The 12,362-nt window shown below is 40.5% G+C and overlaps 1 protein-coding gene across 1 annotated transcript in view; it reads right to left on the bottom strand.

Moving 5' to 3' along the window:
• nell2a (neural EGFL like 2a) overlaps positions 1–12,362 on the bottom strand; it is an 85,214-nt gene that overhangs the window by 50,584 nt on the left and 22,268 nt on the right. The window contains exons 8-12 of the mRNA XM_077596002.1: positions 11,717–11,845; positions 8,019–8,121; positions 4,650–4,741; positions 1,907–2,012; positions 206–334 (exon numbers count right to left, since the gene is read on the bottom strand). Of these exons, the coding sequence (XP_077452128.1) occupies positions 206–334; positions 1,907–2,012; positions 4,650–4,741; positions 8,019–8,121; positions 11,717–11,845 (559 nt within the window). The remainder of the gene's footprint in view (positions 1–205; positions 335–1,906; positions 2,013–4,649; positions 4,742–8,018; positions 8,122–11,716; positions 11,846–12,362) is intronic.

The raw sequence follows: 12,362 nt of genomic DNA, 5'->3' as shown, positions 1-12,362 counted from the left end.
GAATGGGCAAAATACTACGATAGATTTTTTATCCTCATGACAACTCATTTATGATGTTAAAAACGGACCGTCAACCCGCATGCTTTCGTAACGTTAGCGTCGGCGCCATGGTGACGTTTGTTGTTGATTTGTTCACCCTCAAAGCCTCAGAGGGCACAAGCACCCCCGGCTCCAAACGCTTTTATCGATCGGTGAGACGTCCTACCTTGGCAGTAGGCGTTATCGTCCCGCAGGGGCCGGAAACCTTCCTTGCAAACGCAGCAGCGGCCGGCCTCCAGGTTGACGCAGTCGGAATGCTCCGTGCAGTCGTGGCCCTCCGAGCAGAAGTCGTGACCTGCAGAGGGCGCCGACGGCGAGAAAACAAGATCGATAAGCAGATGGCACTTAATTCCGACCTTCCGCGTGGAAATCGGCGTTGCGGGATTACGCCGTGATTTTCTATCTCGTCAGCCGCCATCGATCCGTTTGGCGGTGGTTGGAAAACTCGCCTCTGGCCGTCGAGATTTCCAAGATTGACGCCGTCAGGAAATCAAGAGTGGCGAACAATGGCGAAGGGTCCAAAATGTCAACCATTTACATACGGTGCGTTAAGGGAAAAAAATCCAAACACCACACAGTGAGGACCAATATTCCCTCTGAGATGCGCGCGTGCGCAATTGCGCACTACTCTCGTCTTCTCCGCGCACAGCAAATCATATGGCGCGCACAAAATAAAATCCAATTTTTTGGTCTTCACCCCCCCCCCCCCCCCATGATGGCGCCGTTCACGCGGCAGCAGCTCTGTCCACTCTTATGTTTTTCGTGTTTTACAGCCCTTCTATCTTTTTTTAAAATTACATTTAAACATTTCTTAATACATTCCTTTTTACTTTACTGTGCAAATAGAAGAACAAGTGGGGAAATCGGGTGAGAACTGTCTAAATCTGCTGTGTGTGGCTGTGTGCGTGCGTGTGTCTAGTATGTGTGATCGTTTGTCTTCAACCTACACAATGGACTATAAATGGAAATTAGCCCTCGGCTACAATCTTACATATACATGTTCATTAACATGAATATAAATATGTTCATTAATATGTGCTATCCCTTAATAAATAAATCAAAGCAAAATCATAGAAAAATATTGCATATAAATGGAAACTTGACTATCTGAAGTGACACGTTCAGCAGAAAAGTCATTTGAACGAGAATGAGAAGTGAGAAGGACAGATGTGTAAAATAAGGTCAAATTTAAGTCGGATTTGTGCATATTCTAATGGCATTTATGAAGATGTTTTATTCATAGATATTTTTTCATTCATTTTCTGAACTCGCGGGGGGTGCTGGAGCCTATCCCTGCTGACTTTGGGCCAGGGGCGGGGGACACCCTGTATCGGTGGCCAGCCAATCGCAGGGCACAAGGAGACAGACAGCCATGCACACTCAGACCCATACCTAGGGGCAATTTTAAAGTGTCCAATCAGCCTACAATGCATCTTTTTGGGATGTGGGAGGAAAACGGAGTACTCAGAGAAAACCCACGCAGGCCCAGGGAGAATATGGAAATTCAACACAGGTGGACGGACCTGGATTTGAACCCAGGACCCCAAAGCTGTGGGGCCGACGCGCAAACCACTCATCCGCCGGGCCGCCCATTCATAGATATTAATCATTATATTTTATTATTACTAAAAATAATTTATGTGTAGTAGACATGCACCTGCTTATGGCAGGTGTGATACTGGTGTGTGCCCATAGCGAGCAATGATGATGTTGCTCACACTGGTACTCAGTGTGCTCAGGGAGGTTGTCTTTCTGCCCAGACAAACAAAAAATTAGAGGGAACATTGGTGAGGACCCACCTTGGAGTCAAACCCTCGACCCCAGAACAGCGAGGCATACGCACTAACCACTTTCATCATCGACTTACCTCGACAAACGTTGCAGCATCTGTCGCTCAAGGAGATCTGCTCGGACTCGGGACACGAGAGTTCCGGGCAGGCTTCGCCGGGGACGACTCGACGCATGGTCCTGTCCTGTGACGGGCAGAAGAGGGGGCGCTTGAGCGACTTGCTCTCATTTGCCACGGCGCCCTGGATGTAATTACGCTGCTAATTATTCACCCTATATGCATTTCCTCTCGCTATTCCCCGCTCGCCCTCCTTCCGAAAGCAATTATTTGCCCGGTCAATGGTGAATCTTTTCCCAGAAATAGTTCTCTGTCTTTCCCAACGGGCTTTGTGACGCAACAGCGATATTTCTAGAAAAGTCTTTGGCGAGGACTATAGTCCATAAGTATAAATTCTCCCAATCTGGTTATTATACCCGTCAATTGGCCAATTGGTTCCCTTGTTAATGATTGCAATTCCCCTTATTAAGTGATAATAAACCGTACAAATGCAACGCGCCGTAGTTTCTCGCATATTAGCTGGCTCCGCTTATAAACCATACTGTATTTTGCTGTTTAATATACCCCCCCCCCCCCAATTAATATACCCGGGTATATTAAACGGCAGGGGTATATTAAATGGCACACAAACGGGAAGGTACAATGCACTACGCACTCTTTATGCCGTGACGGGGTGCATCACCGTTTTACAGACTAAAACTACTTACTGCTCAGATTAAAACGCATTCATAACCGAACAAACTAATTTAAATTAACTTGGATTAATATATACAGACAGTCAAACATTCGTTTAATGTATTAAATGTTTAATGTATTTCATTTTAGTATTAAACATCATAACCACTAGTTATTTGTTACTAGATGGTGAATTACAACCAATAAAAAAATGTTTTTCCATTGTAATGTCATGTTTTGTGGTGTTTTTTTTTCAGAGGGTGGGAACGAATTAATTTGTATTTAGTTCATTTCTATGGGAAACGTTGATTTAAGATACGGGTAAATTGACATACGAGCTCGGTCCCGGAACGCATTAAGCTCGTATCTCAAGGTATTTAAGGTGTATACTTCATTCCGATCGTCTTTTTAGCAAAATAAAAGTGAAAGCATTTCAAGTCGGCCCTGGCGACCTTTGATGTTTTTAAAAGCGCCACTGGGAGAAAAAAAATGAATTTTGGGACAACGCGGCTGTACTTAAATGACTCCAAAAGGTTTGTTGTGTGTTTTGATTCTCCCAAAACCTTTCAAGTGTCTGCAAACAGTTTCGCGCAAACACGTCAAAATGGCGTGCCGCCGTGCGGGGAGGAGATGAGTGGCGTGGCGAGCATCTGTCGGGGGACTGACTCTGCTCCTTTGATCTGCCGGGGGACCGCTAGTCGCTTGAACGGGGGGCCGCGGATGGGCGAGGTGGGCTAGGGGGACCGAGCAGCTGTCGTAAACAGACGCTTGCGACGGAGCTCGGCGGGGGTCGCCAGTTGATACAATTAAGTTTTGTCAACTAAAACCCACTAATCCTGTTTTTTGGTTGTTCTTATGATGGATGAGACGGCGCCTGTTCAAGATTGGGACGTGAAGTTAATTGGCGACAAATTCAAACAAACTCCGTTACGAGTGTTGTGAATAAGCGGAAAATGAAATGTGATTTGAGGAAAAGTAGCAACAATGGCGTCCGTGGGCCGGCGTTTTCTTTCAAACGTAAACTTAATTAACGGAAGCGGGTCAATACCAACCTCAAAAGACGGGGACGGTGGAAGAGATCAATAACATTTAGAGCAGGGGTGTCAAACTCGGGTTGGTTTGCGGGCCGCGTTAATGTCAACTCCATTTTATGTGGGCCGGACCATTTTAGATATAATATTTAGATTTTTTTTAATAAATGGATTAAAAGAACTGGATTAAAAGCCCTCAATATTCAGTTTTTTATAGATCTAAATCTATGTTTATTTTAGCTTTTTTTAAATGTATATTTAGATTTTACAAAATGTTTTTTGAACTAAAAATACAGAAAAAATGGATTAAAAAATTACAATTATTGATTTACAAGGGGGAAAATCAGGAAATTTAATATACATCTATACTCTTCATTTTAATTTGATCCTAAAACAGAAAGTCGGCACTCATGATTGACTTTTCCGGGCCACACAAAATGATGCGGCGGGCCAGATTTGGCCCCCGGAACGCCACTTTGACACATGTGCTATATATACAATAACACCTTGAGATACGAGCTTAATGTGTACCGAGACCAAGCTTGCATGTCAATCCATAATTGATAAAGATCAAAAGCCTTTGTTGTCATCATACACAGCTGCGTATAACGAAATTGGTGGTGCTACTCCACAAAGTGTGTTTTCCCAGTAAAAAAACATAAATAAGTAATATAAAAATATAAAAGTCACATCTTGGCAAGGTAAATTCTAAAATATTGCACAATCTAAGATATTGCACACCCCGAAGTTATTGCATTATTTTTAATTTGATCCTAAAACAGAAAGTCGGCACTCATGATTGAGTTTCCCGGGCCACACAAAATGATGCGGGGGGCCAGATTTGGCCCCCGGGCTGCAACTTTGACACATGTGAAGTCTAATTTGTGCACATACAAGCCATACCCTCGATTCAGTCATCATTTTTATAAACAGTTTTTCAATACTGCAATTGAAGCCAAGCACGAAATAAGCAAATGGCAAAATGTCAATTGAGGAAGTGGCTTTGTTAAAAGAATATATTTATCAAGTCAGAGGAGATAAAAAATGAATGGGTGTACCTTGCACTCAAAGAGCAGACACCTGCCCGAGGAGTCGCGCACAGCCTTTTGATCGCCCTCCACCAACTCCCTTCCACCGAACAGGCAGACGGCTGTATGATAAAAAAAAGGAAACAAATATGAATCATTTAAATGCAGCAAGTGATGAAGACCACATTTGTTTGGAAGCCATTAAAAAGATGGGGATGATTATTTTGAGGTTCATTCTTCTTTTACGTGAAGGAAGTGGAACACAATCCACCATTAGTAACCGTAGACTTTCTCTTGCATGTGAATTTGTTGATACTTATGCCATTTACATTTGATGAGATTTCAATACTGAAATCGTATATCGTGACTCCAGTTTTTTTTAACTAGGTCTACAGTGTCTTCTGTGTCTGTCTTGCTACTGCAACCAAGAAATTTCCCGAATACGGGATGAAATAAAGTTGTAACCTAACCTAACCTTATTCCAGTCCGACTGTTATATTGATGATGTCCAGCCAATTAACAAAATAGTTTTTTCAAGTGATTTTGGAAAGTCGACAGTGTGACAATTTTCCAATGACACTAACGATGTCTCCAAACGATTACGATTCTTGTGAAAAAGTTGGACGAGGAAGAATCACCATACTCGAGTCAGACAACCAATCATAGGTTAGGGTTAGGCAATTTAGAGTGTTCAACCAGTTAGCCTAGCATGCGTATTTTGGTCCAAGGAGAACATGCAAACTCCAGAAGGTGAGGACTAACCTGGGATTTGAACCAGAGACCCTAAAAGTATGAGGCTGACGAGCTAACTACAAAATAAAAAGCAAGAGAAACTATCTGGTTGCCCTTGACGACCCTGTATGTCATCAAATATTGTTATATACATATATTATTGTCTTATTTTCTTTCTTCTGACATATGTCCAAAATGAAACATTCAAAAGATAAAAAAGCAAAACAAACAAAAAAATACAGACACTCCTCAACTTACGAACGCAATTGGTTCCGAGCGATTGTTCATAAGTTGAATTTGTTTGTAAGTTGATTTAGTGCTATATTTTGTATTATAATTTATGTTTAAGGCCTATATAAGTATATTGAAGGTTTATATAAGTGCATTTGTATGTTTAAGGCTTGTATAAGTAACACGCATTGGTTTGTACTGAAAAAAAAACATTTAATAAAATGGAGAGAATATGTACAGTACTGTAGAGAGAGAGATAGATTTATGTATTAGAAACTGGCCAAAAGAAGCGACCTAATGACGATTGCACAGTTTTCTTCTTTTTTTCATCATAAATGATGCAGTAGCACTGTATGGCATCATTCAATTGATTTGCAAACTTTGTGCAACGTTCAATATTTGGGTCCTGCTGCTCGATCTTTCTGTTTATAAATGGTACTGAATGTGCAACGCTCACCACTTTCTGACGCGCATCAAGCTTCGTTATTATTGCCACTCGTTTCAAATGAAATGGCTTGACTCTTCCTTGCAACTCCCTCAATAGAAGCCTTTAGCTTTTTACCAACCATATTCAATATTGGATGCATGAGATATTTAATGATACAAATGAAAAAGGTTCTTTGCACACTGGAGATACATTCACGCACTTCCGCATTGCAACGAAGAAGGTAGATGCTGGGTGAGCTGAGCTCTCACAGCGCCAGGCGTCGGTATTAGCGGCGGAAAGAAGTACTACTCCGAAAAAGACGCGAAATACAAAATTGGACTTGCGAACATTTTTGGACTTAAACGCAATTTGCAGACATGTTCGTATGTACCGTTGTTCGTAAGTTGAATGTTCGTAAGTAGGGGAGCGTCTGTACTCATCATTTGAAACTTATTAAACTGAGGTTGCAATGCATTTTTGGGTTCTGGCAAATATTCCGTACTGAGTTTGCGTGCTATTTTCCCATTCCTTTCCAACGCCGTGGTCATATCGATAAAGCTAACAAGCTGCCATTTGCCGCCTGCGAGGGAAATATTGTTACTTTTAAAGACGGACAGGTTGCCCTATTTGCCTTAACATGGCTTTAATTTGGGTTAATGGCGTAAGAACGGCAGGGTGAGGAAAGCTAATATCCTGCAGAATTCCATTTTCACTCGAGAGGGGAATTGGGAGCTGGCGGATCGTGAGCTGCTTCATAACAGTTCGCTCCCTCCTTCCCTCTGAAAAGAAAAGACGACTAAGAGTAAATATTGACACAACGTATTGGATAGAAAACCAAAAGCGCACCACCACTGTCAGTTATAAAAAAATAATTTAAAAAAACACAAACGCCTGAACTGGGACCATACTGTTAAATATGCTGATGCCACCTTAATTTCCAAAATCTTTTATCACAAAGAGCAATCACTGCAATATTTTTTACCCAAAAATTCCAAATTATCAACAAGGGCTGGCTCTAGAGGTGACTGTGTAGTTCCCTTTAAAAAGAGTGCATTTAGCCAAAAGCCTCACATACCAGGAACTCAAAAGCAATTAACATACGTGAACTCCCGTCTCTGAACCTCTTGGCCAATCATCTTGAAGCCTGACTGTTAGATAAACAAAATTCCCGTCACAACGCCTTCTAAAACTGTGCTACGTTTATGTGTGTGTTTGTCTAATGTGTGTCATCGCTGAACTTCAACCTACACAAGGGACTAAAGATGGAAATTAGCCCTCGGCTACAATCTTACATATTTACGTCTATATGTTCATTAACATGAACATCACATAGCTCCTCCTCCACTACAAGATTTTGTACCAAAAAATTCCCACACATCAACAAGGGCTGGCTCTAGAGGTGACTCTGTAGTTCCCTTCAAATAGAGTCCTAAATTATTCCCGGAACTCAATAGCAATTAACATTGGTGAACTCCCGTCTCTGCTCCTCTCGGCCAATCATCTTAAAGCCTGGCTGTTAGAGCAACAAAATTGCCATCACTAAAACTGTACTACTTGTGTGTATATCATGTGTCATCATTCATCTTCAACCTACACAAGGGACTAAAGATAGAAATTATCCCTCGGCTACAATCTTACATATTTCCATCTATATGCTCATTAACATGAATATGAATGTGTTCATTATTATGTGCTGTCCCTTATTAAATCAATCCAACTCCAACTCAACGTCAGGGTTTCGTGAAAGCTGCCGTTTAAACGGAACGATAAACGAAAGACCGTCTGTGTTTTGAAGGCCGCTGGTGTTGAATATACATGGCAACGTTGGAGATGCGCCGTTACGACGTAGCTTAGCAACGCGGCAGAAAGCCAGTCAATAATAGCCGTGGCGGGAGGCGGGAGCTCTCGCAGTCAAGCGTGCGCTACGTTTCGCGGCTGTGTGTGTGTGTGTGTGTGTTTGTGTATGTTTGTGGGTGGGAGGTAACCCGGGTTAAGCACGTTCCACTCACGCTGACACTCCTTGCAGCAGGCGCCCTTGACATAAGCCGCCAACGTGCCCGCCGGGCACTGGGAAGGTGGGCAGGAGATGGCCTCGCACTGCACCGTGCCGTTCTGATGGAGAAAAAAAAAGGAGAAACACGTGTTGGTAGAATAACATTTGAAAAACAGCTGGGGTGTTATTTTTGGGGGGGTGACACAGTCGTTTAAGTTCATCGTTAAGTCATCTCAAACACGGTCAACTCGATAAATAAAATAGACTGACAGGATGTTCGTTATGCTGATGTGAGAGTGATTATTAATTGTATGATAATCATCTACATCAAGGGTGTGTTTGCGGGCCGCGTTAACATCAACTCGATTTCATGTGGGCCGGACCATTTTAGATATATATATATATATATATATTTTTTTTTAAATCGGATTAAAAGAACTGGATTAAAAACCCTAAATCTTTTTTTTCATAGATCTAGAACAATGTTTATTTGAGCTTTTTTTTTTCTTAGTAGAGGAAAATGTCTTTTTAAAGGGATGTACAATTAATAGATGTATTCCTTGTATTGTTTTATAATTATATTAAAGTATAATTATTAATGAATTTATCAGTTATGTTCAATATTAAAGTGGAAAACAGTGAATATTTTTAGATATTTATTTTTAGATGAAATGCTTTTTGAACTAGGATTAAAAAATGCAATTATTGATTTAAAAAAAGGGAAAATCAGGAAATATAATACACATCTATATTCTTTGTTTTGAATTTGATCCTAAAAGACAAAGTCAGGACTCATGATTTACTTTCTCGGGTCCATACAAAATGATGTGGCGGGCCAGATTTGGCCCCCGGACCGCCACTTTGACACCTGTGATCTACATGATAATAATCACACAGGAATGAGGTGAATTCGGTCTTAACTTGAGCTGATTTTTAATCATAGAATTGTGTGCTTTAATTGGAGACTTTGAATTTTCATACGTGGGTATTTATATTCAAATCGGGTAAGTTGAGAAGGAATAAAAGTTAGCATATTTTCTGCACTTTTTCAAAGTTGGCCTAGGTCTCCAACTTATATTTTTTTTTACTACCGAAAGCCTGTTATGTTGTTTTTTTAAAGGCTGTTGTAATCTAAAAAAAACCTTGTTTTAACGAATGCCTTTTTAGCTATTTTTCTGTGACTAAAGCGTATATTTGTTCTTGGTTTGAGATCCAACGGAAAAAAAATCCTTCCCAAAAATGTGACATATATACCCATTTTTTTCCTATTCATTGTGAATTCTTTGAGTGGCACGACTTTAGTCCAAATATTCCACTCTATTCTTTCCAATTTTTAAGAGTGCAGCTAACTATGTTGAACATTATGGCCAAAAGCTCCCTAAAGATGGTCAGTCATCATTTTAATGAAAATAAATGCCTATCAACCCCCCCAAAAAATCCTTAAAGGGAAAGACAACACCTGATCGCTCAAAGTACACAAATGTAAATTTTCCTCAACTTGTAAGAAACGAATGTCCAACAAAAATCACATCCAAAATGCAAAACACAAACTCATATCTCAGGGCAAGACTACATTCAAATCTCAATTCATATTGTAAATCTTCAATATAGTAGCTTACAATCTAAATTCCGAGCATCGCCTGAATATGTAATTTAATTAAACGCTATCTCTTAATGCGTTTGGGCCTATAATTAGCACAGCCTTCACGGCTAAAGGCCCGGCGCCGGCAACATCTATGAGCCCGCTATGCCTAATTGATAACATCTTCTTGGCCGACCTTTGCATTTGAAAAGGTCGTGGCTAATTGTAAAGAACATATCTTGCCTAATTCCGTAATTGCGGCGCGACGGTTGCGGGTAAGCGAAGCCCTTCCATTGGCTGAAAGGAGGAAAACAATCCCCAATGATGATGTCTGTCAGAAGCAATTAGGCGAGCGTCGTTTGAAGATAAGCGATTTCCTGGTTTTAGTAAAGCGCGATCTAGAGCTGGGCGATAAAACAATAACGCTAATTATTGTGAAATATTTTTTGTCAAAAATTATATTTAAAACTTTTGAGTAAAAATGTGATCATTTTAAACTGTAATTACAGCACCTGACCACCACAGAGAGCAGTGGCGCTGTTGCGACATGAACGCTAGTTGCAGACCAACGTGAAGGTGAAGAAGAGGATGGCGAGCAAACATGTTTTTAGCATGTTAGCAATAGAGGCTAACACGGAGCATGTACGCAAAAGGGCTATAACTAGGCTAAAATAAGCAATTGAGATGCAGGATAACACCGAGCCGACCCAGTAAAAGATCCAAGTGAATTCTCGCTGGTGTTTTCTTTCTTTTTCTTTTTCTTTTAAACTTTTTATCTCGGGTTAAAATGGGTTAAGTTCATCCAACTTTTTTATTTTATTTTTATTTTTCTGCAGGTTTTATTCTTCACTTTTTATAGTGTAAGGAGGGAGTGGTCTTATCTTTACTGCACAACAAAAATACTTTTTAAAATTGTATTTTATATCCTCTTATAAATTAAGGTAACATAGTTAATTTCATAAATAAGGAGGAACGTCATTTATATACTTATTCACAGAAGTTTAAATTTGAAAGAAAAATGATGGGATAGTTATCATGATAATTATCGATAAACTGATATATATATATATATATATATATATATATATATATATATATATATATATATATATATATATATATATATATATATATTTAATCGTGATAACAATGTTTGTCATATCGCCCAACTCTAGCATGATCTATAGTTTCATGATCAAAAAGCAGGATGACTGACAGGGGGCGGAGTTTACTGATATGCTACAAGTGCCACGTCGCTAACTGCTCCCATTCCGCTTATTATCTTGGGCAATTATTCCCACTTTCCTCAACGCAAAGTAGACCCCGGAGAAGTCTGAAGCGGCACTAAGCGGTGTCGCCGACACTCCCAACTAATCTGGCGGCACTTTTTATGCGTTTGAGGTTTGTAATACATCTCGCCACGGTTGCTAAGCAACCGTTTGCACGTGAAAAGTGGTGCTGATAACCAAAGACAAGACAATACGATACTTCACAAGAATGGGTGGCCAGCCAATCGCAGGGCAAAAAGGCAACTCATGATAGCAATGGGCAATTTAGCATACAATTAGCCTAGCATGCATGTTTTGGAGATGTGGGAGGAAACGGGAGTACCTGCAGAAAACCCACACAAGCCCGGGAAGAAAATGCAAACTCCACACAGTGAAGACCCACCTGGGTTCGAACCCTTGAGCCCAGCACCGTGAGGCCGACGGGCTAACCACTCCACCACCGGTCCATATTATACATTGTTGTACTAAGTTCATTTTGTTTTCTTGTCATCTATGTTTTGACCGGTTCGTTTATAACAAACAATGGTGGGTTTTTTTTAGGTTTTTGTCACGCTGAAACATGTCAGCTGATTAAAACTTTTTTTTTAAAAAACGCCATTGTCTGTTATAAACAAACCGGTCAAAACATACATTGTATACAATGTCAAATGCAGAAGGTCCCCACCTTGTGAACTTTCTAAATGTGGCTCGTTTTTTTTAGCTAGGTCTACAATGTCTTCTGTGTCTGTCTTGCTACTGCAACCAAGGAAATTTCCCAAATACTGAATGAAATAAAGTTCTAATCTAATCTAAAAATATTTGTGATGTGTACACACTGACGAATGAAAAGGTGAATGTCCTTACGATGCACGTGCAGTTCCTGCAGCCGTCCGTCCAGGCCTCGTCCTCCCGGTAGAGCACCCCCTTGACGCTGCAGGTCCTCTCACAATAGCAGCCGTCCAGCCCATTCATCTTCTCCTCCGCCTTGGACAGCTGCTCGGGGAAGAGGAAGACAAAGACGAAGAGTAGGAGTCTCCTTAATGGCTGGATTTGGACGGCCAGTTTAATCACATGGTTAGTGACAAGGGGACATTTTGCTGCTTTTCTTATTCACATCTACTTCATTGTGTTTTCCTATCAGAATTTGTATGGGAACCTATTGAAATATATATGCATATTTATTGGTAACATCAATTTGCATTTTTTTTTAAATGTTGATTTGGTCTGAATTTTTTGATGACACATTTCCACCAAAATATGTCATTCAATCACCCCCCCCAAAAAATTCAAGTCATTTCTATAAGTGAGGTTATATCTAACTTATATTAGACATGGTCTTAAAGCATACCACCGAGATGACTTCAATCCGCTGGCGAATGAAAATTCATTTTACATCTTGGCAAGTATATAAATAATAAATATCATGCGAGAAAGTGGATTGCATTTCCACGGCAGACGTGAGCTTTGACCTCCATCCATCATGCACCCCCTATATACCAGGGGTCGACAA

This window comes from Stigmatopora argus, chromosome 3, assembly GCF_051989625.1.
Source record: "Stigmatopora argus isolate UIUO_Sarg chromosome 3, RoL_Sarg_1.0, whole genome shotgun sequence".
Taxonomy (NCBI): Eukaryota; Metazoa; Chordata; class Actinopteri; order Syngnathiformes; family Syngnathidae; genus Stigmatopora; species Stigmatopora argus.
Note: the sequence above shows the minus strand (reverse complement) of the source record. Positions and strands in the feature narration are given on the sequence as shown.